The 24,979-nt window shown below is 38.6% G+C and overlaps 1 protein-coding gene across 4 annotated transcripts in view; it reads right to left on the bottom strand.

Annotated features, from left to right (window-relative positions):
• PPA2 (inorganic pyrophosphatase 2) overlaps positions 1-24,979 on the bottom strand; it is a 35,037-nt gene that overhangs the window by 8,841 nt on the left and 1,217 nt on the right. For all 4 annotated transcript variants that reach the window (XR_005563595.1, XM_027717901.2, XM_039381501.1 and 1 more), the window contains exons 2-8: positions 24,228-24,292; positions 22,528-22,572; positions 13,983-14,036; positions 11,405-11,524; positions 9,573-9,659; positions 8,135-8,261; positions 422-549 (exon numbers count right to left, since the gene is read on the bottom strand). Coding sequence is in view for 3 of the 4 variants with exons in the window: in XM_027717901.2 (XP_027573702.1) it covers positions 422-549; positions 8,135-8,261; positions 9,573-9,659; positions 11,405-11,524; positions 13,983-14,036; positions 22,528-22,572; positions 24,228-24,292 (626 nt within the window). In the remaining variant the exon portion in view is untranslated. The remainder of the gene's footprint in view (positions 1-421; positions 550-8,134; positions 8,262-9,572; positions 9,660-11,404; positions 11,525-13,982; positions 14,037-22,527; positions 22,573-24,227; positions 24,293-24,979) is intronic.

Genomic DNA, 24,979 nt, shown 5'->3' with positions numbered 1-24,979 from the left:
TTGAGAAAATACCTAATATGAAAAAATCTGCAACCCATTGTCTGCATAGCCTTAATGAAAGTCAGAAATATTATCAAACAGGACTGAAAAAACACCTGAAAAGACAATCTGTTCATTACTCTGACAGAATGAAAAATGCCTTAAAAAACACCTACAAACAACACAGATATGTGTGTAAGTCTCGTCAGCATTAGGACTGAATATTTTTTGCAGACTTCCTTTAATGACCTATGCATTTTCCCTGAATAAAATGGACAGCAGCAAATATCATTTAATCGTAGCCTAATAAATTGTATTCGGAAGTCCCTCATATCAAAATTCTTTTCATTAAACCTCTTCCTTCACAATTCCAAAAATTCTAGGAGGTATTATAGAGGCCACATGACAGAATGATGCATCTTTGATTTTGCATTATCTTTACCTTGTCTTTAAATTCTCCATTAAAAGCAAAACGATTTTCTGGTTTATCATCAGGGACTTTATATAATCGGAACCAGTCAACTGTAGCCTCAAGGTAACCCGGTTTGTGCTTCTTGACATCATCAATATCTGTAGGTTAAAAAGAAAAAAAAAAAAAGACTGGATCATTTTTAATCATAGGTTTTGTAACATTCATTTTTTAAAATTTCCTAGAGGATCTGCAAGCAATTTGATTGCACCGAGCACTTTCAAAGTCATTGGGGAACTTCACTTTATTACATTTGCTGCCCAGAGTTGAATAACTTATGATTTCACAACCACACTAAGCAGGTAAACCAGTTGCCTCCTGACATTCGTTAATTAAGACCCAAAGGGACAATGAATAAAAGGACCATATTTGTGATAGGAGAAGAAGAAAATTCCATATTTATAGACTTTCATCTTAGTAGGTATCTCTTGCAATACTTAGATTATTCACTGAGGTAATTTTTTTCCCCAGCAACTGCAAGGGCTACAAGCATTTTTTGGTAATGAAAGAATAGCTAGTAAAAACAATTTCAAACATGGATTTTTAAACTAGCACCTCAAAACAAAATACAGGCATGACTTCTCAAAGTTGTATTAAAGGCATCCCTTTGCTCTTCTGAATTTATGACTTCCAAATTCAGCCCCTTCAATAAAAGATAGATATGTGCCAGGAGCACTAAACACTAACTTTACTGATAACGCCTTGGTATCTGCATATGATAAGCACATCACAATGATAAGCAAGTCTACCTCTACCTCTATAATCCCAATGTGCAAACAGGACACAAAGAGGAACGTATGCCACTTGTGGGACACCCTTGTGAGGCAGAGATGAACACTGCCACAGTGTGTACACAGAGATTAAACACTCACATAGTAATTCTGCTTGAAGACTACACTGCTGTATCAAAGATGCATCTCGTGATCTTAAATGCTTACTTGCAATGGGGTGGTCCTATTAACCCATGGGCAAATTAATTCTCTGTCAATATGTTTACGTGGTAAAGCCTTCAATACTTTTCTAATTGATTTTTATACAATAAAGGATTTTGTCCTTTCCAGAAACCAAGTACTTTGTATCTGGTGTAATCTTTCTGTTTCCCTTTTACAGTCACTTCTGAGGGAAATGGGAGCTGACTTTTTATTGCTGTAGTCTTCCAGTTATTTCATAACTTCACTCTGCTCAGGCCACCTTCCATAGTGTTACTCTCCTTCTCTACCGTTTTGCAAGTCACTCACTCATGTCTCCCTTCCTTATTCCCTCTTATTCTCTCTCAATACTGCTTGGCTACTTCATTCTCTTCTCCCATAGATATGCCTCATTTAATGACATCTGCTGATTAGCAGTGATTCCTGATAAGATACTCTTCTGTCTACCCAGTCCTAAAAAAAAGATTTTCAGAGTTGTTTAGTCCATGGAATTGACACCTACTCATGTGCTTTCCATCTTGAAGTGCCTAAATGTCTTTTCAAAATTTCATCGTGAACCTGAACAAAAACATTAAAGTATTTCTAAAGAGAGTAGTAAGAGACGAAGAAAGGTCTTGTGCTACAGACCATTCAATTCTCAGTAAACCACCATAAGGGATGACATGTGGACTGAACAGCCAGGCCAAACCTCTGTGCGAAGATATGCTGAGTATTCATAAGCATCTGATAGATGCCACTCCCAAATTCCGCTGCATTACACACTACCCAGAGAATAAAGCATAAAACCTTGAAGAACCCCATGTAAATTTTTGCTTTTGCACACACTTAATAGGGCTACGTGTTTACGGACTTAGAGTAAAACACATTTTGAACTTGGCTGCTGGCCATCTGTCTATAGGAGATTAGGGAGTTGCATTGGCAGAATCCCAGAAAAAGCAAGGGCACGTAAGGCTGTGCTAGAGGCAGGTCTTCTAGCTGGAATACGTGTTTAAGAGCACAAGAGGCATTTCACTAGGATGGGTGGGCAAGACCAACCAGAAGGAATGATTTAGAAAAGGGTAGGATCTTAGCTGGAGCCAGAATGCTTCATCTGGGCACTAAAAAAACTGCAGCTTCAAATTGGTTTCAGGGCTCCAGTGTATCTTCCTGTTCTCACCAAGCAAAAGAATATCCCACCTTCAACTTGAATCCTTGTCATCTCCTCCTCTTTTGAGGTCTGAATTCACAATTTATAGCATTTGTTGAAGAGACAGTATCTCCTCAAGTCTGTAAAGCAAACCAGGCTGCTGCAGCAATGTCCTTGGCTCCCAGCAGTGGACAAACTCCAGATCTCTGTCTCCAGACACTACTTAAATTCGAGCATGCTTTCTCACACTTTCTCACACTCCTTTTTTCTGGTTCCTGTTCCAGCAAATCTCTCTCCTAACTCTGCTTCTCCATTCCCCCTACTTGGTTACTTGCTTCCCATTCCCATAAAAACTGTTCATCAAAAATGCTTTACTGTCTCCTAACTGACACTTGGTCCTTCTCAACTGTTGTCCCTTATTTATAAGTTTTATTTAAATTTCTTTAAAGGACTTAAAGATGAGGATAGGCTTTGGGACAGACTTTACTTCCTTATGATAGGGATGACCATCTTCACGGATAGAATTATCTCCCTGAATTTCACGCTCTCTCTTACCAGAAAATACCTTGCCTAGGTAAAATGACTAAACAGAATCAGGCTACAGCATTATATGGCTGCTGAATACTGTCTTTGAGGACTTAAGAAGACAGGCATTGGCTGCTTTTATTTCCTTGGTTCCTGGCAAGTTATTCTCCTTCATCCCTGTGCTTCACTTCACTACTCTATACTATAAAAGACAGCTACTGAGCATCAAATGAAGCTTAAATGCTTGAGGAAAAAAAAAAGACCCAAAACATCTGTATTTTAGTGGGAGTTGATGGCAAGAAACAGAATAAAGTGCAACAATGCAATAAAACAAACAAACAAAAAAATTGATCCTGTTGCTGTGGAGTCAGCACATAGTACAAAATATAAGGAAAACAGCAGTTCTTGCATCACTCAACAGCCACCTGATCAGTTCATTAAAAGTCACCACAGAAAAACTTTAAAGACATCTCATCTTCCACTCTGAAATCCAAACAGCTTTTTTGGGACATCAGGGGGAAAAGGAGAAAAACATACTCAGAAAACAGAAGAGCAAGCAAAGAAAGGTGAAATAAAAGATCACAATAAGCAGTACCATGATTTACCACACTAATATCTATAGAAGATAGCTGCAAATTATTTTAATTTAAAAAAAAAAAACAAAACCAACTTAGATGTCGTTTCTACAGCAAACACTGTTAAGACACTTTTTTCTGACCCTGACTGCTTACCTTCCCTCAGAGCTATATACTTACACTGATGTCAAAATGGGCTAGGCAGGTTTGGGAGTAGTAAGCATGTACATGGCCTGTGAAACTATGGCAGTTCATCTCTGCAAGCAAGCCCCGCTCAAAATAACAGAGTAGAAAGGCCAGGCTGCCGCAGGTACCAGCCAGCAGGTACCCACTGGGCTCTGGGTGGTTATTTCTTTATACTGCCTACATAAAATCACAGGTCTCATTTTTCTGGGCACCAGAGTTAAGCACCAAGGGTTAAAAAGAGATAGCTAATCACATTAAGGGTTGCAGTTTAGTCTCAATAAGGAAAACCTCTAGAGGCTGGGACAAAGAACTGCTGCTAGCTCTCTGTCAAGGGACTGAGCCAATGTGAACACAGATCCCACTTCTATCTGGCTTTACAAAAGAGAGTAACAAAAGCATTTGTACAAAACTACCATTTTTAGTACAACAGATGCTGCTTCTTGCAAGCAAAGCTAAAACAACATGCTTGCAGCAAGCTTTCTAAACAAGATCTGTGGGAAGAGAGGACATATGTTTTTAATAACATCTTATAAACATTTACAGGAAGCAGCAGCTACATTCCATATAAAGGCATTTGGTGTATTTTGAGCAGGGGGTAGGAGGGGAGCCTTGGTACATATAATTAATTTCTTTATACTGAGTGCTTACACAAATCCACAACAAAGGTTTTATGGGCCTCTGCTGCTTCTCTGCATATAAATACACTCATATGCAAGGAAGGGTCTGTAACAATATATACAATATACTTTGGTTTTGCCATTTAGGGTTTGATCGCTTAACCCTATCTTGAGACGCACTTTATAAAAGCAGCATGGCAACATCATGGCTAGGCTTCACAACAGCACAGTTAACTACACCAGTGCCAGCAAAAGGCAGAGCAACAAAGGCAGCAGACATCAGCAACTGCTGCTGAATACATCCAGGCACCTTTCCAGTGAGCAATAGCAAAAAATGGTTGCTAAGATTCCAGGCGGGTAAAACACCTTCCAAATGCCACCAGCATACATGACTAGTCCAATTTGCTGAAGGAAGGAGACCTGACCTTTTGAGAGTAAGACTCTTCATAAGCTGCTTCAAACACAATTCCTGCTTCAGCTGCCAGTGACTTTTAAAACCTCTTGGCCAACATGAAGAGGCACATACATTTAGACCAAATCACAGCACAAAAATATCACTCCTCCTTTACGGCCTCAACTTAGTAAAGCACATCAGATATGCAAGTAAACTCCAATATATTAAGTGCAATCCAAATTATGAGGTAAGCAGACAAGTAGCCTTTCTACTCCTGGTTACTATTTCACTGAAAAAAAAAAAACCACAAAAAACCAACCGAAATACAACAACAACAAAAATAATAATAATAATAAAAAAATCAACCAGGCCTATTACATCACCCAGATTTGGTGTTTCAGTCTGCAAGGAGCTTTAGGTCCTTTCTCAGAGTTGCTTGGTCTAAAGTTACTTTGCTGGTCCACTAATGGCCATCTGCCTAGCAACTCCCTGACCACAAAGACAACAGCCAATAAATAAATCTGAAGATGTGTAGTTTTAGTCTAAAAGAAACTTTCACACACAATTACCTGCATCTGACACACAGCTTATATTTGGTGTGAGATTGTCCCCACTTCCACCAGAATTAAGTGCTATTATTTCAAAGAGATTGCCTTCCAAAGTCAGTCCAAAACGACACTAAGCCCTTGCTATTCCCACTGATGACATAGCTCCCACTTGAATAGGTGCTAAGCATTGCTAATCATTCCTGGGTATTGTCACTGTAAATTAGAGTTTCTCATTGCTCTGTGTGAAAGAGAGAGTTCTAGGCAGGGTCTTCAATTTAAACCAGTATTTATCAATAAATGCCTGCAGGACACAGTACAGCGGAGTGCTATGAATGAACAATGAGAACCATTCAGAAGTTGAGACTGCTCAGTTCTAAGTTCTGTGAAGTCTCAGAAAAATCAGTGGCACTTAGGAGAACATTCACGATCCCAGAAGGAGAATATACAGAGTACCTGGGGTGTGCTTAAAGCGGCAAGAGGAGTTAACACACTGCGCGGGCTCAGGATGGGGCTTGCGAGTAATCACCACTCTGGTGTCTCGGAATTATCTTTTCCAAATGTTCACTGGGGGCTGTGCACATACTGAGCTGAAAGCAAATGTGATGATTCTCAATCCAACTGGAAATGTTTAACAAATTATACAAAAGTGACCGGACAGGACTAGAAGGCAACACTTAGCCTCATCTTCCCCAGGAGGCCGCCTCCGTAACAGCAGCACATGAACTACCGAGGAGAGACCAGTTATATCTGTAGCTGCCATCCCTTTACGCTGAAATAATTAACAACTTTGGAAAGGGGGAAAAACAAGTATAAAAGGACATATTGTACTGCTGGCTCCAACAGATTTGTTTGTTTTCAGACAGGAGAATGATTGCTGTTAAACACTGCAAGCCAGTCGTGTTTTGTGAAAGCAGATGGGGGCTTTTTCCCCCCTTTTCTTTCTTTTGTAAATCCTAGGCTGCAACTCCAATCCCAAAGGGAAATCATATTAAATTGGATAAATATTTCTGCACTTCTCTGTATCTCAGGGCAGTTCTCGAAGTTTTGCACATATTCTCTGATAAGAAAGTAGGCACTCAGGAATCAACTAAAGGCAATGGTTTGCCCATACTCCCCCCTTTTTTTTCTTTTAAATAAGATTAAAGCTCCTACTCCCCCACTCCCAAACTAAAGTTGTAACAGAACTGAAGTAAATCATTACCTGCGGGGGGGCTTGGTACGAAACAAAAACCAACCAACGAACCAACAAACCAGTAGAGGACTTTCAAATAGAGATAGTTAATCCAAATTAATAAATAATACTGGAATAAACTGCCACAGTTTTGCCCCGACTTAGTAGACTCCTTTTAAATTCTTTCATCCATTTTTCTGACTACATTCTCTCAGAAACTGTTAAGCAAAAAATGTAAGACTTTAAACAGAACAGTGTCTAGAAATGAAGGGCCAATTACTTGTGTTTTAACTACTGACACTTATGCATTTTGCTGCACATCACAGAGTGGTTTAAATTGATACTAACATTAACAGCAAACTATTACTTACTATTTCCTTAAGCTGAACTTCTTAATCTCTATCAAAGTAGTTAAAGAGTCATAAACACTATGTAGTAATTCATCTGCCCAATGATTTAAATCAGCATCAACCCAAGAGTTTCCTTTTCCTCATCTCCTCTTCTCCCCTTCTTTCCCCACAAGTCAAGTATTCTCCATGCGAAAGCAACCTGCAAGAAAACTGAGAATGAAGGGCCAGTCCAGTGACATACTTTATGTTCAGAAACCAGGATAAAGCCTCAATGGCTGAGGAACACAATTCCTTAAGAAACTACTGGATAGCCCTACTCCTACAGAAAGGCCACTCTGTGCCTTGGTGCTCCCAACCAACAAAGAGCTCTGATTGTACATACCTGATGGGTATTGATTGCGTGTGTATATATATATGTATGTATATACACATGGGGTTTGATCTCATAACAATCACTTTTAGACAAACCTCCTCACTTAATTCTCATGATTCCCAAAACACTGCATTTGAGGAAGAGAACCTCCATTTATCCAGAGAAAAGCTGTGCTTTACCTGTGCTGTAAAAACCTACTTCCCTGCAGCTTTAACACATCTTCAAGCGAAATTAGATCTCATCTGCTATTCCCGTAGACACATTTCAGTATTTGAATTTCATTTGCATACCAGAAGAATGGTAACAGGGAATATAAGTCTGAACAGGATATTTCCCCCTGCACAGCTAGGGGGATATTAGGGTGATACTAGGATGAGCTGCACTAGCAGTTTACTTTGCAAATTTTCAGGCTAAAAGGGGAAACACACTAAGCAACAAACCCTGGAAGCAACACACAAGTGACAAAGTACTGGAAATATACAGCCTTTTCAGAATGCAACACAATGCCTGCAAATATAACAGGCACAAACACTTTCGACAAGGAAAACAGCAGTGTGCTATATAACGCAAGTGGGTAAATATTCACTATTACACAGGAGATAAGCCCGTAATTTTAGGAGGTCACTTTCTAAGGCAGTTGTGTTTCAGAAGTCAAAAGACTTTCTGTATGACAGGTCCACTTGAAAATCCAAGTGAACCATTTCACAAAAGTTTACTGTGAAAGCACATATACCCTCCATGAAGGAAGCACCTGACTTAAACAGAACAATAAAAGAAAAGTCTTGCCTTTCCACTGTGTGCCTCTTCTTGTCCTGGGTGGCCTAAACTCAGGTACCATTCTACTGTGCAAGTTGTGGACCTAAATGGCATTAAGAAAGACAAAAATACTTGCCATGGATTTTATGAGCTTCTGGGTCATCCACACTGATAGCAATTATCTTCCAATCTGTCTCTCCTTCATCAACAAGAGCTAAAACACCCAAAACCTTCACTTGAACAATCTCACCAGAAGAACGAACCTGAAACAGAACACATCACAAAGATTTGGAAAACACCACAAAGAATTTCTCCTTTACCTTACAAAAAAAATAGTTTTACTACGTTTTTGACTAGCAGCTATAGCACTATTGCACGATAGATCTGCAAACCTAGCACACATGTATTTAACATTTCTAGCCTTTCTCCTACTATTACTATTTGTCAACCCTCAATCCTCTAGTCAGCATTTAAGTACATAAGAAGCTAGAAAATATTTCCTTCCTTTTTACCCTAGTTCCTCTACACTTTCTTGATCGTCACTCCAAACTGCAAGTCAAAAGTAGCTCATACTCATTTTTTTAACTTATTCCTGTCTCTTGACTCTCTGCTTTCCTCAACTCATGGTCGTAATTTATCTCTTGTTATTCCTTCCTCTAGACTCCAATATACACACATAAACACACAGCCCTTCCCCAGAAATAACAGCACAACTATTTTTCCATTATATTAGGAACCTTCTCCCTACCAGAAGATACTCCCTTTGTAACTCCTTCTGGATCCATTGAAATTCATCTTTAGGCTCCTCACCTCAAATAGTCAGTTACCACCTTCACTGAGGTCACCAATTAAATTTCCCCTTACCTAAAATATCCCAAGATATCTCTCTTCCAAACTCATTAATTTCATAACCTCATTTTTGATACCACAGAACATTGCTCCATTCTTCACTGCCTCTAGATATGTACATTTTTCTTTCAGTGAGCTAAACCTTTTCTTTATACCTACTAATGGTGTTTTCTGCACCTCTTTTTCATCCATCCACTTTGTGACTCATAAATCTGCAACACGGCAACAGGTTCCTGTCTTCTCTAGAAGAGGATCTACTTCTGTTTGCACCCATGAGTAAACTCAAACTTACCTCCTTTGTGGGTCTGACCTTGTAATTTTAATGTGCTAAGGCTGTCATACTTCCTCATCTTTCAACAACCTGTTCACAGCTACAATACTGCTAACAGGAGGAAAAGAAATAAATCTTTTCCTTCACCAAAAATCTTAACTCCCTCCTACCTCACACAAAACTCAATGTCCAGCCACAGAACTTCAGGACGGTGTTTTTTTATTTTCCCTTTTATCAACTACAAACACTTTACCAAATCCTTCTTTTTTTCCTTCTTTTTAAAAATCCACAATTTCCTTACCTATTCTCTCCTTAGATCCTCTGTTTATACTTTCATCAACCCCTAATACTATCACCATTTTTTTGGTTTTCCATCTGACCTTCTCTTCCAGAAGTTGTTACCAAATTATTAAGTTAACCTTGATATATTAAATTAATCTCAATAAAGACAAACCTTTGAACCTATTTCACAAACGTCAATAGGATCATTATCCCCACAACATCCTGTAATGGTATCTGTATGGTTTGGATCTTCCCAGGTCTGCAAAAGGAAAGAGAACTATCAGTTATCAACTAAACTGCAACCATAACTTGTCTTACCACTAAATTACTAAGATTAATAAAAACACCAATAAAAACATCAGCTTTCTGAGAACAGGCTTGCTCAATGGGAGAAGAAAAAACAAACAAACAAACAGCCAATGGACTGACCTTGAGTAACTTACACTCAGGACAAGTAACATGAGGATTACTGAGGACACAGAAACAAAAATATTAACTGCATCCATGACTCAGCAGATACACTTTACCCAATTGCAGTGATTAAGGCATCAGAGGATGCTGAATACGGATTTTTGTAGTTACTAATGGTTATGGGATCAAGCTAGGTTATCTTACAATTACGTTTTCATTATACTCTTCAAATACCATGACACTAACACTTATTGCTTTCAAAAATATGGAAGCTTTGAGCTAACTATCCTCCTAGGCATGGATTTGTCAGAATCCAATAAGCTTTTTAAAGTTTTCAGATTTGGGTATGAAGTATTTCTTAATATTTTGAGATGTGTACCTTCCCAAGAACAGTAAACTGCTTAAGACCAAAGAAGCTTCTCCAAGGGTAAGTTTAAACCCCTGTTCTGAGCACTGTACAAGCAAGGAGTCCTAACCAAGTTATACTAATTTAATTACTAGACCAGTACTTGTTCTTACTCTTACTGGCAAGTAACTCATTCTACAGTTGAGAAGTTTTTCTGTTAACAATTTTAAGTCCAATGAAGTTTCATTGAAAATATTTTAGAAAGCTTTTTTTTTTTAAGGAATTATGCTGTTAGCTCCTGCTGTCCATGATCATAACTCCACCTCAAAATTGTTTATTTTTCCAAAACTCTTCCAAAGGGCTTTTTATTTAAGACTACATTATATCAGTGTTACTCTTCTGCCCAATTTCATCTCTTCACATCTAGGTTAAAAGGAAAGCTCACTAGCTGTTCTCTGGACAGTAGATCAGCTTCTGCTATGATAGCAAATATTGTAATATATTAAAAAATAAAAATTACAATTATTTCCAGCCCTCTCCGATTTCAGGGCTCAACATTCAGTACTTATACAGTTAAATGTAAAGAAAATAAACTACCCTTTTCAAGCTCCATCATGTTCTTCAGTACTAATTTAAGTCCAATGGGTTATTCATAGAAATGAAAAAAGTTTAAAACTTTTCATTATGCTCAAAATTTCATGCATTAGTTGGGCTTTTCAAGGTTTGAAGCTTTGAATGCCTCCTGATCAGTAAAGTCTCACAGTTCAGAGAAAAGTTAAGAAAGGCAGTTGAGGTTTAATCTAAAAAAGAACAGCCCTTGTGTTCTTCTTAGTTAAAGATATTAAGAAATCCCAATTAAAATTTATGCTGCAGCACATGAAAATCCTAAATGAGTTTTTTAAAAAATGCCTTGTTTAAGCAGGAAAGAGCTACTTGACAAAGTATTCTTGAATGGCGGACCATGACAGTTTAAGTCTGTCACTACAGCACAGAGACAGACTAAAGATTTGAGATTTCTTGACCATTTAACTCCTTCCTAAAACATAGCTCAGATTTACTTTCACACCAAAATTCTGATCAAAATTTATGGACACAATAAAGTTCAACATAAAAAAAATCCTAATTTACAAATGTATCCAAGAGAAGCATCCCTCTTGCAGCTGATTTGCATTCAGGTAGTATCCAAGATTTACAAGGCAATTTACACAGAAGACAGAAAACTTTCACCATTATACCAAAAATGTTACCTGTGGGAGGGCACCATAATTCCATATATAACCCTTGTGAGGAAAGATATTTGCCACATATCGAAGCTTCCCTTTCTTTATATCTTGTTTAATGGGATTCAACGGCTCCTCAGTGGCAATCTAAGCAGATCGTGAAAAAGGGTGGGGGTGGAAAGGGGGAGAGAGAGAGAAGGAGAATGATAAAATGGAAAGCAATTCATTCCATATCAGACCAGTTAGAAAAATTCATCTGGCAGGCACATGCTTGTGGTTTGAGAATTATTAAAAGTACAATAGCCTCAGTCTGAATCTCAAGGGTCATATTCAAAAAGCAGTTTATTAAGGTTTTAAATAATGCTGTAAAGTGTGCAAGAAAAAAATGAAATCTAGAAGAGAAAGTAATAAATTTATAAGGAAACTGTCATGGTCAAACATAAATACTGAAAGGAACTTAAGTCAGAAGCTCTTGCACTTTATAGTACAAGTTCAACAGACATGCAAATGGTGGCACAAGTTCTTCTGACAACAGGGACTTTGACACTCACAGAGGAAATGTTTCATGTTCTTCTTGCCCTCTGTTCCTTGCTCTCCTATTGCACACATCCCTTATTTCCAACACCTTTCAGCATACAAATGCTTTTTAGCAAGCACGAATTCTCTATAGTCACCAAATGCCAACTTAACGCAGATTTGGAACAAGTTGAGCGGGCATTACAAGAGGGCATTCTTAATCCCAAAGAAGCACTCTCAGAAGGACAGAAGCTGAACAGTATCATCCTCCCCAAAACCTCAACTACAAACCCACTGCCATATGAATTACCTACCACAGCTAATTCACTGTAACCATCCTTTTGACACTACATACCACAATCCAATCCATGTTAGCTTGGCTCTTGCTTATGAACACTCATCTGAATGGCAAAACATTGGTTACCAGCTGAAGTGGTTACACTGGCTCAGGCTGTGCACAGCTTCCATGCATAAGCACACGGCCCTTAGTCCACATTCATTCTACATCCCTGTCATTTACCTAAATCACCTCTCTCACTCTGGTTACAAATTCATCCCCAAGGAATTCCTCCTTTCCGAACCACAGCAGCCTGTCAATAAATAGCACATACTTATTCTGCAAGTAAACCCTCCCCAACAGCTGAGATGATGGTTCACACATTTCTGGTTTCACACTGGATTCTACTTGCTTCTGGTCACAACACTGAAGACCTTAAATGTGCCACCTGGGACACTGACAGAAGTGGAGCTCAGCAATGGAAACTGGGACAAAGAAGAGTGACTGCCAGCAGCAGACAAAAGTTTCATGAAAAGCCCCTTCAGTAAAATCAAGGGAAGAACAACAGAAACACAACAAGGTGATGAGTAGAAGATCTGTCACTGGGGATGTAACAGCAGGTAACATTCACTCTAAGGCAAGATTTAATTTCCTACAATCTCCATTCCACGAGAGGGAATCTCAGCGCAGAGATGCAGACAAAGTATTAGTAGGTATTAGCAGCTTACCACGGTCTGGACTGAAGGAGTGCCAGGACACGATGGCATGGCAAGACAACTGCCTTAACGACTGATGCAGGAAATTTCAGCTATATTAGAAGTTAAATGTTAGAGAACTACATCTAGTCTCCTCTATCAAGCCAGAAGAGTCTACACACTACAGATTTCTGAACCTACCAGGACAGTAAACTTTTCTACCCCTGACATAATGTGCCAAGAGAAGAGGAGGGAGAGTAACCTGAGCTTTAGGCAAAGAGTTCAAGTAGAATTGTCAAAGGAAAATTCTAAGAAAGAAAACTCAGCTTCCACAATAAATCATCAGTTTAAAATACAAGGTAAATATCTAAGGTAACCCTGGTTGCAGAATAACAACTGTGAAGGTAAACACAGTTCAAATAATTTTCTATAATCAGGGAAAGGAGAAAACAAAATTCTGAAATAACAGGCTGGGTAGATTCTTTGGTAATAATTAATAATAAAATAAAATAATAAAAAATAATTAAAATAGTTAACAGCTCAATCACAAGCTTCTTTTAAAGCAGCTGGAAAACATCCCTAAGATTAATACAAGTGTTCAGAAAGATAGGACATATCCTGGTGAGATGTGTTGTTTCACAAACACTACAGATGAAGCGCTATTTGTAAAATATCTCCCTGCAGGAGATACTTTCAATCAGTGAGGTCCCCAAGTAATTTTTTTTTTGTCACAAGGAAATGCTTTTTTATTTGCAACTCCATTTGTCAGGATTTGGTCTAGCACCCTATAGAGTGGAAATGATTAATTAAATTCTCTGAGTGGAATACTCCACAAGCAAGAAAAAGTAAGACTAAAATGCTGGACAACATCCCGAATATCAGTACTTCCGAACTCTGCTGCAGGTATGCTGCACCCTCCAGTCAGATGGTTGAAAAGAAGACACTTTTTATAATTGCAAGGAAAGTGTCTGTATGCACCACTTCGAATCAATTGTTTAACAGAGATTTCATGTGTAAAGAGTAATCCACACTGTGATTAAACTCAGACTATTGAAAGCCACTTCATTGTCATAACTTCCATAAATACCTATATAATCAAGGTATTTTTCTTAATTACCTCCATTTTTGCATTAGTCCAACGAGGCACTTCTACAATCATATTATATAGGACCTAAAACAAAAAACAGTGTCAGAACTGAAAATAAATTCCTCTTGGCAATTAGTATTTTACAGTAACACAAATTCTGTCCTCTGCATTCAGCAGCAACACACATCACATTTCTCTGTTCCAGCTGCTTTTACTTGTACAATTCATTTAGTTCTGCACAATGATATTCAACCTCCTTGGTTCATCCTTTCCCCACCCCACTCCTTTGAGAATACAAACAACAAAAAGTAATGGAAATACACATGATGGTTTTTATGCCCATATCGATATTACTCTTCACAAAATGTTCAGAATTTCCATGGAATGGTTTGCTACATGGCAGTGGTTCAGCCTACTAGTCAAAGAGGATTGGATGTTTCTATAGAAAAGAGTTAGCTTCTCTTAAGCAGTGGAAAGGACAATGCTTCTGGTTTTTTCCCCCTAAGGATTTATTTCTTTAAAGTCCTTCTCTTTTGACTCATTAATTTTTTTAAAAAACCCATGCAAATGCAACAACCACTGACATTTCTGATTCTCACTCAAATCTAGTTGAAGCGAGGTGATACTAATCCAAAAGCGATGGCTGAGGAAAGATACGGACACAGATACCTCACATTTGTGTTAGGCTTCTTCCTAAGTGACAGTTGTTTTGAGAAGGGGGTGTGGGAGGAATAAACCCAAAACATGTAAACTTGCATGCTTTTAGAAGGAAAAAAAGTAGTCTACACCTTTCTTACTGAGGAAGTTAAAGCAGTATTTTCCAAAGAGAAAAACTCTGTGTAACAGCCGTAAGATTTCTTCTTCTGAAGCTGTCAGAGGTAAACACTACCAAGGAGTGGAGTATTAATTGAATTGGGTAACTAGACTAAACCATCAAGCAATGTCTACAACCTATTTTAGATTACTAAAATAACCCCAAAAATATCAAATTGCCTGGAACATCTCTTCATAGCCAAAGAAAACTTACATTGGTATTAACAATCGCAACAGTTCAGGAAAGGCAAAGTATGTTTTTGCAGAAATTTGTAGGAAAAAAATATAAAGTTACACCAACTGAAGACTTGCACTGACTCTTTAACAACATTGCAATTAAGGCTCCAGTGGACCCTTAAATATTTGTATTTTTGCTCCTTGCATCTTGCAGCTGCAACAAACAAATACCATTACCAGGGTCAATGTCACAGTCTGATTAAAGTAATTCCAATGGTTCTATGATCATGTCCTCCCAAACAAATCTGGAATGTGGAAAGCAAGAAAGCAAAGGAAAACCCCAACTGTCACTCAGCATTTCTATCATGAGATCACAAGCTATGCACAATCCTAACAGCAGATTCCCAACAAATTTAAATTATATTTGCCATCCATAAGTACTGTGCCCATACTGCAATCCGTGGCACATCAGATGGAATCACTTTTCCCAAGCAGGTCATGACCAAATAAAAAAAGATTTAAAAAAAAAACAAAGAAGAAAGGTGCTTCAGATAAGTTTCAGTTACATAAAGTACACCTTATGTATATAAGAATAGTTGAAACAAAAGTAATCAGAACAAGGGCTCAAAAATGTCAACACTGAGGAAGGAGACAGAACAAAGCAACATACATGCACCAGCAGGTAAGAGAAGGGTTGGAAGAGTGCCCAATAATGTCTGCACATCCATCTGGGAAACATGTGGCAAACAGAAATGCTCAGCATGAAAGCCAGTGCTGACAAGAAACTCTTACGGAACTGCTGAGCAGGTCGAAGAACTGTTCTGACTGGTAGCTACAGGTAGAAAACTTACAAACTACTCCTGGAATTATACATGATGTCTTCTCCTCTACCACAATCCTGTATTTTTCTTTATATGCTGCTAAACACTTTTCTGACCATGTCAAATACAATGGCTTCAGCAACCTCTAAACTTGGTTTTGAGCTTTAATTAGTCAACAGTTAGTCCAGGTCTTCACCAAATCAACCCTCAGGGCTGGACAACAACTGGACTGAAATGAACACAATGTTGCTCTCACAAACAAACAAAAAAAACCCACTTGGATTTAACTCAGCTCAAAGACCAGGCCCTCATAATTTGTGGTATCAGTCAAATGTGAGTTGTCAAGAGTCTTAAATGTGACAGCCTGACAGATTCATTTGTATGCAAAAAAAATCCCTGAAATACTCTCTCTAATTCTAAGCTGCCACAAGCATTTACAAGAGATTAATGACTTCATACAGTGTTTACATTTAAAAATAAAAAGTTTTATTTATAGGGCAATCAAATTTTCACAGTGGTGAGACTAGATCCACTGGTGTGGAAAGAAGAGCATATATTTTGACAGATAGAGAGAAGTAGACTCCTCTGGTTTTTAGGGGTTTTTTTCCTCCTCTTCCTATCTTGTTTCCCTCCTTGCCTAAGTATCACCCAGGAATATTTCCATCGCTCTTATTTTCCCAGACCAAGCACCTATTCCTTCTAACCACTTGAATGCTGTCTCCCATCCCTTGCTGAAAACTGTTCCCGCCTCAACTGAAAACAGAAATGCAAGTGTCAGACACCACTTGTCTTCACAGATTACCATCTGCATGTCATTAGTTTGGGCTGGGGAATGCATCTGGTAACTGATATTTTTATTTTAAATCAGTAAAACAAAAAATTCCACCCCACAAAACCCCCAAGCAAGCACTTCTACCCCCTCAAGCAATGGTGAGACTGCTTCAATAGCCCATTTGACACACCTTCAAATGACAGAAAAAAGATCTCTCATCAAACAAAAACTATTGCTTGCAAAGTTTACCATTTAACTGCCTCAGTACAATAGCAGTCACCTGGCCTGCCTGAGATCATTGCTAGCTGCAGACCAGATTTAATCCCACTCTGCAAGCGCCTGATGTAGAAGGGACTCCAGTTCAGGAGAGCCAACTGTACAACAGGCCAAATGGAGCAGCCTCATGCCAACTCTGCTGGCTGACACTCTCCTCAGGACAGTATTCCTGGAGCATGCAAGAAAAAAGGAGGAAACAGTTTCCTAGATTCAGAGAAAGGGACAGAACTCATCTGCTAGGGAAAGAGCACTGACAGAGCCCAGAGGGACTTTCAACCCAGGGTATTACGTAGCTTTTTTGACTTTGAGTCAATATGAACACGAGACAGACATTTGTACTTATGTTCTATTATACCTTGAAGAGGTGATGGGGGCCAGGGGGTGTGGAATCTATTTGCTCAACAAAGAGAAGTCAAAAGTGCATTTCCTAATTCCTAAAACTGAATAAGCAAATCAGCAGAAAATGACACAGTAGGAACAACCAGTATGTCTAAATGATACCCTTTATTTCCTAAGAACTACACACTAAGTACATTACATGGGAACTCACATAGGTTGTAACTGTTCGCTTTATCAGGGTGTTGTCTTTAACACTGCTTGGCAACTTATGCATTCCATTTCAGCTGAACATCATTTTTAATGTATCATGATATAGTTTTTGCTGAGACAAGCAAAAATGTCTCTCTCTCACACAGACAACAGAAATGGGTTTTATTTTTTGAAATAAGAAAACCAGAGAAAGATAAAAAAGATACACAAAACCACTTTGGCACATTTGTACAGCAAGTATCAAGAAAAACAAGCAAAATACAGACTGCTGTACGCAGGTAAACTATTAGTCATCATTCTCTACTCCAAGACTGATGGCCAAAAATAACTGTTAGTTCTGGCTGTACAGATTCTTACAGAACATAGCTCATTTTGATCACAGTTTGTCATTAGAAATCTGAATATCAGAAGAGAAAAAAAATAAAAAGACCTTTCTGACACTATTTTTACAATCTGCCTTTCTGGAATGCCCTATACCCGTCTCAAAAACAATTCTTCCTTACCTAACTTTCCCTTTGTTGTTCAACTATTTCCTTTCCCAGTCATTCCAAGTTCCTTAGCTCGTGCACTTGAGGAAAGGGTTTTGAATAAGCATGATTTTGCTCGAGGGTTGCAACCCTTAATGCTGAACTTTGAAGGTTCAGCTAATTTGAAGCAGAAGTGGAACAACCTCTGTAGAGCAAGGAAAGTGATGAGGGAAAGAGACGAACAGAAACTCAGTACAATTTCATAAAATGACAAACATCAACCACTTTTTAAGGCCTGATTGTGATTCACCATCACCTTGCATGACAAGGAGAAAAGATATGCTAAAGCTGACAATGATTTTAGTAGTTTTTATAGAAAAGTACTTAAAAAAATCTGAAAGCACTAGAGGCAGCTGGTCACTCTTCGTCACAGTGAAGTTCTGAGCTCAGAAGAAAGAGAGAAGAAAAAGCAGCTATCATTTCCTTTTATTTTCTGTCTGCTAATTTGCAGTCTTGCAGGGATTCTCATCAACCATCAACTCAACATGGCAGCATCCACCCGAGGACTAACGAGAATGAGAGTGATAAGCTGCAGTCCAGCAGCAGTGTGAACAAAGGATGATGTTTGAAAGAAAGAAAAAAAAAGGAAAACAAGAAGGCAAATATGGGCTGTCATTAAATATACCCAGAAATAAATGGAGTGGGGTTTCTTTACAAAATGAGTACCCATGTTATAAGCATTCCCAGTGTAACACTTCCTGTAAGGTATTTGCCAATGAAAACAACAAACCAGATGCCAGCAACATCTGGACACCAAATAGACTGTATCTAAATGAGAAGGCAGTGGAACTTTTCCAACATAAATTAACATGCCACAGAGCAAAAAAAGGAATGCAGTGCCCAGCACAAATGCAAAGTGCCTGCAGTCTCTTCATAGTGTACTTCTCTCATGTTATACTGAAAAGGGAATCACAAACACTACACCGGTTTTTACACACAGGTATCTCACTGGTGTCAGGCATATTCTCTGATCACCCAGTTACGGGACACATTCATCTGCAGAACTACAGTGTACAACCATGACATGAATAAAAATGAAACACTGGCTTTCTCAAGTTTAAGGAACCGTTTATTTGAAGTTAAGTTTGATCAAATCACTGATGTAACTTTCTCAGTAAACCAACTCTACTCTGGGTAGATTTCAGCTGGACTGCTGAGAGAAGACTACTTTTACTCTCAGTATTTGTCCCTCTACAAGAACACAAAGCAAGGCTGCAGCTAATGGACACATCCTCAGAAAAGAGCTGGGCAAGTTCAAGCATCAGGGTGAAAGATTCACTGATAATCTAAAATTCGGAGTACAAATCTCTGACCACATAATGGATGCATTACAGCCCAAGTTACATATATTAAAAAAAGGTCTAACATCAGCAAGAACTGTAACAGAGGCTGTAGTTAAGGCAGAATACAAAGTCAGTACAAAGTGTGCACCTGTTCTGCACAGAAAATGATGACAGCTTTTCCTTTCTTAAGAAACATACTGACTTTATCATAAGACAACTCTGACATCAGTTTTGAACACTGTTTGAAGTATAAAGTCTCTATCAGATCACCTATTCAGACAGCATGACCACTCTGATAACCCTTTATATCTCACCTGACTAGTTAATTTATTAGAAATTTCTGCCTCACAGAAGCAACTCAGCTGAAGTTCACAAGGGCATTCCAGCACTGTGCAACCCACAGGATGCAACAAAACAAAAGCTGTCTTGTTTCTTTCTTTCTTTCTACCTTTTTTCAGATGCTCATGAGTGTCTGCAAGTTAGAGAACTATAATCGCTACGTGCTTGGACAGATGCCTTACCAGGACGTACACCTGAAATAAAACTTTGTATTCAAGAACACCTGGGTCCTCTGAATGATGTGGCACGTGAATACTTTACCAAAGATATACAATGACAAGCAGATTAGAAACGCTTTCACTACAGCAGGAAAGCAACATGTCACATTAGTCTTGAAAAGAAAACGATGACCTCTTCAAACCTTCTTCCTGCCAGACATGGAAGACCATATTCAACATCAGGCTCTGACAGTTTTGACTGTAAGCACAGTGGAAACATACGCTCTTCCAGACAGAGATGGGAAACTTTTGAAACCTTTCACAGAGATTTACTTGGGCAGGAACGGATTCCAAGTGCCTGCAATGCTTAAGGCAATGCAGAAGTTCAGACTGCAAACTGCTAATAATTTTGAGACTGGAGCTGAATATGATTTCTTTCAGCATAGTTTCTCCCTCAAAGTAACTTCTCTCTAGTCTTCAAATGGTCAAAAATCATCTGTGAAAGCAAAAAGTCAGTTGTCAGCAGTGTCTGCAAAGCTAAATTTAACTGAGATTTGGGAAGATCTAAAATGTTATGTGAAATGGTTGCATTATTGAAAACAGTTCCTACAGAAACAGCACGTTTCCCTTAGAATTACAAACAGACTGCAAAACAGCGAGTTGCAGGATGTGCATTCCCCTACCCCCCTGCTGAAAGCTGAAACTCCTCTATTTTGAGACTTTCTTTTCTGGCATCAGGAACACCTAGGTCAATTTAAAGTAGATTAGACAGATTGAAGAGACTCTTGCAGAATTATCTTCAGTTTCCACAGCTAGACTGCCATCTGATGAACAGCAGCTCAGCGTAATTTAACACACACTCTTAAGAGGGTTTGCCCTTGTCCAGAGTAACAAATAACTGTCACCCTAAAAGCACAAGTTTTAAAGATGTCGGTGTGTTTCCAGGTTAAGAACAAGTATCACCTTTGAATTCTGGTCAAATTCAGTGCAAGGACCAACTGAACATCAGGTATCAATAGCAACCTTTGCATCCCTAGACAAGAGGAAGGAGTACAGTGCTTCAAAGATCTTCTGAAATCAGTACATGACAATCAATTCCTGATTTTCCTGTTATACTCTGATTAAGCTATGCTTTCCCTGCATACACACACACAAGGATGCATTTCTCACCAGGCCAAGGCAAAGAGAGCTGCTGAAAAGCCCAGTGTAGAAGAAACTGCTTTCCTGAACACAAAGATTCCTCTGTTTTCTCTCTCCTCCCCAACTCCCAAAGATAATGGTGAAAAAGGGTTTTCTAAACGATTTGTTTTCTTGCATCTCACCATCTAAGTAAAGACCAAGAACGTTTGGGAAGCCTGTAGTCTGTGCATTTGCTTACTTGCATCAGAAACCCACTAAGATTGAAATGTACATTTGCCTTTGCTCATTTTCTGTAGCTCTATTAAATCACAGTCCAGAGCTCTCTAACAGGAAGAATTATATGAAGCAGCTCTGGATGCTACACTGTCCCAGAAAGCAAGAGCTGCTCATCCTCACTGGCATTTTCCAGCCACCTCTCCCCAGACTACAAGAAACATGGTTTTCAACAAGCTAACATGCTTCTCACTGCACAGACAAATGCAGTTTTGAACATTTTTAGATGCTGCATAAAACATATTTGCACCTGGCAGGTATTGTCACAGTATTTATAAGCAGGTAAGAAACAGAATACTTGACTTGCAGCAAGAGCGGTAAATAAGAACTGATGTTGGAAGACAATGATTTTTCAAAAAAGTCAACTGGCACATACTCTTTGTCCTGAATAATTCCTCTTTCAGACATGATTCTACACCTACTAGACTGTACTTAAATGGGCATCAAGCTACAGGAAATCTAAAACGCATTACTTAGGTATTGTAGCTTGAATGAATCACAGAGCAAAGGGAGAGGAAATACACAGGGCAGGACTGTGTGGGGACTGTTGCACAGCAGAAGAACCAGTGTACCACACACTAGTTGCAAAACTATGAGAACCCAGACAGTTAGAGCAGTTCTTTCACATCGCATGGGTAGTTACAGTTTTGCAATATGACTGGCCGAACAGATATGAGGAGATAAAGCTTGGGACACACACCTACCCACACACATACATACATCATGGCCTTAAAACATAGTTTGGTTCATTTTTTTTTCTTTCACATTCTTCTACTAACTTTTAGATGAGCCTGTGCCAGCCAAAGCAGAGCAAAAAGTGTTACATTTTGGAAAAGACACTTGCATAAACAAATCTTGTTTCACAGAAAAAGCTTGAGCAGATCTTCCATGTTTTTTGGGCTTCTGTTAGGTTTAAATTCAGTGCTGGATAATGCTGAACTATTAGCAGATGTGATTTTTCTCCCTTTGGGCTTCCCAGATGAGTATAGAAAACAACATATCCTCAGTTTTGAGAGGCAGATACTTAGTATAATTTCTGTCCTAACATACTTAGGACTTCTGAAGTTCTGTATATATAACAAAGATTATCCACAGAGCATAATGAATATTTCATTAATGGAAGTTTAACTGCAAATGTTTCTGAATGCAATAGTAAAAAAGATCTACACATCTACACTGTACTAGTCACAACAAACCTTTGAAAGAGTGGTATAAGTGTTTGCCTTTGAGAACATCTTGATGAATAAAAGAATTCTGACGTTTCCAGTCCATTCAAAGAGGAGAATATTAAATCCCTTTAAGCCTTTTCCTCCTAAAAGACTTGCATTTGAAGACATGTCAACTTTATTCACTGAGAGCAAGTTCACTTTGCAGAATAATAAATTGATGTTGGAAAGGAAATAGACAACATAGTTAAAAAAAAACCCAAACCAAAACTTAGCAGTACCTCAGATCCAGTAGTCTTTGCCCTCTTTGCAGGAATTTCTTTATCCTATAGGGAAAGAGTGAAGTAAAAAAGTGTATCAAGAACATCAGAGAGGAATACCGTATTCACATAACTATAGACAACAGTAGTTTGCAATGCAATTGAAACACTCCTTTTTGAGCATAAAGGCCTAAACTATAACTTTTAAAAGTAAGTACTCAGTTCTGTTTCATTGTGACATTTTAACCTTCAAGATGTTAACAGAAGAAGATAAAAAATGTACATGGATACATCCACCGTCTCCCAACTACTAAGGAATTTAAGCAGCAATTTAGGCCTGTCCTCAACTGATTAAAAACACAGTCATCCTTCTGTACAGTCGAAGAAGAAAAAAAAAAAATCTCAAATAAACAAAACAAGCATGGAAAATAAGGCTGGAGTTATCCATCATAAAGTCCACAAAGCTTAGACCACGGGGTGGAAAGCCTGTAACATACAACTCTTTAAGTCCTCCTCTGACAAAGAAGGCAAAATTAAAGGAGACCTTCACAATGACTCCCCTTCTTGCCACCCCCCACCCTGCCCCGCCCAGGCTCTCTGTGACATGGAATGCTATTTTACTGCTCACATACCAAAATGAAAGTCTCTCCACATTGATCAGACACTGCTGTACTCTAATTTAATCTACTGAAAAATTACAGACTATAGCCCACTCCTACAAACTCTAAACTCTACATACACGAACAGCAAGGTCAACAGAGAATGTGTGATGGAAATGCCCATTGATTTTCCAGCACTAGCACCCACTGAACAGGGCAGCTTATAATGACACTCTGAATGACTTCTCTCTTCCATTGACTAGCACTCAGGTCTCCTGATCAAAAAAGGTTTCATTCATATTTTAAATCTCTCGGTTTTAATAATTCACAAGATTGGCTCATCAGTTCAGAAGTCTCCATCTGAACACCTTAAAACTACTGATCTTTCACACCATTCATATCATCCATAGAGACTCGGCAACAGATCGAGAAAACAGCTAAAACCCTCCCAACCTGTTTGTGTAACAAGCACATCATGATAAGCAAACCCAAACCTAAACTGAAGACTGGCAGTTCTCCCACCAGTGACAGACAAAACAGGCGTTTCATTATTGCTATAACGAAGCCCCAGGGAGGGTGGCTAACAAGACGTGAAAGTGCTCAGCTGCACCTCACGCACTGCCATTCTCCAAAGGTGTGATTACCTCTTCTCTCTTGGGCATTAGTGTTGCCTTACAATTATAATGCTCCTTCTGGGAATTAAAGACGTACGCTGTAAGTTGCGCAAGCACGTGCTGTACATATACTACAAAGAAATGTACGCTTTTAATTGTAGATGTAGGAAACCACCAACTTAAAAAGAGTAGCAACAGAAAATTAATTCAAGCACACATAAACACAGACCTAAACACAGAGAATAAACACAAGGTACAGCGAGGGTTCCTCCTGCCCTCAATCACTTGAGGACTTAGAGAGACACCTAGGCTTGCCTACACAGCAATCATTGTTCCATTGTAAGTTACTGAACTCAGCAGAGAAAATTTGGTGGAGTTATTGCGCCTTTATTACATAAGGAATCAGCCTGAGTTAGACTGGTCCTTTCTGGCACAATACGTTTCTCCATTGATTATCCAAAAATCTTTGTGTTTCAAATTAATTGTGTTTCAAGGCATAAATACATACCTCTTTAGATGCAGCCAACAGTGGAATGTCATGAAATGGGGAAATATATTTACCATCTGCATTCTCTGAAAGACAGAACAAAGAAGCAGCATCACAAACCTAAAGATGTGCCATACAAGGTTGGTGTTGCTAAACATCATGCAGTACAGAAATGTATATATGCTACGGTTATGCATCAGTTAAACTTTTTCCGAAGTTTAATTTCAAGTACTAAAAATTAACCTACATGTAGGACAAGGAATTTGATTGTTTTGATAAAGATTCATTAGAATCAATTTTATTGCTTTAGTATTCAACACTATGCTCCTCTTCTGACTACCTGGCAACACAAGCTATGTAAAGATGAAAAGATCCTTTCATTCTCTTTTCTTCTCACTGGCCATACAAAACCATTAACAGAGAAAAAAAAAAAAACAACAAAGGAACTTCATGTCCATCAGCAATAAATGAATTAATCTGGGTTTCTAGCAATGTCTCTAGAACAGTGTGATTTCACTGTATTTCTAATAAACTGGGTTTCAGGACCACAAAGAGAAAATCCTCCAACACAGCAGGCCAAAGTTTGATCAAAAGAGTGAGGGATAGGACAATTGCTCAGGCCCTAGATATGAAATACCACAGAAATTGACATTAACTTAAAGGGGGCCCAATCTGCACTTCAGCCTTGCTCCCACTTGAGAAAGAAACAAAATTCATTGGAGAGGATGCTTTAATTTTTCAAACTACTCCACTGAATTTTTTTCAACATACTA

This window comes from Pipra filicauda, unplaced genomic scaffold, assembly GCF_003945595.2.
Source record: "Pipra filicauda isolate LSUMZ 115617 unplaced genomic scaffold, ASM394559v2 scaffold228_size1260155_pilon, whole genome shotgun sequence".
Classification (NCBI taxonomy): domain Eukaryota; kingdom Metazoa; phylum Chordata; class Aves; order Passeriformes; family Pipridae; genus Pipra; species Pipra filicauda.
The sequence above is the reverse complement of the archived record's forward strand: the minus strand, read 5'-3'. Positions and strand labels throughout refer to the sequence as shown.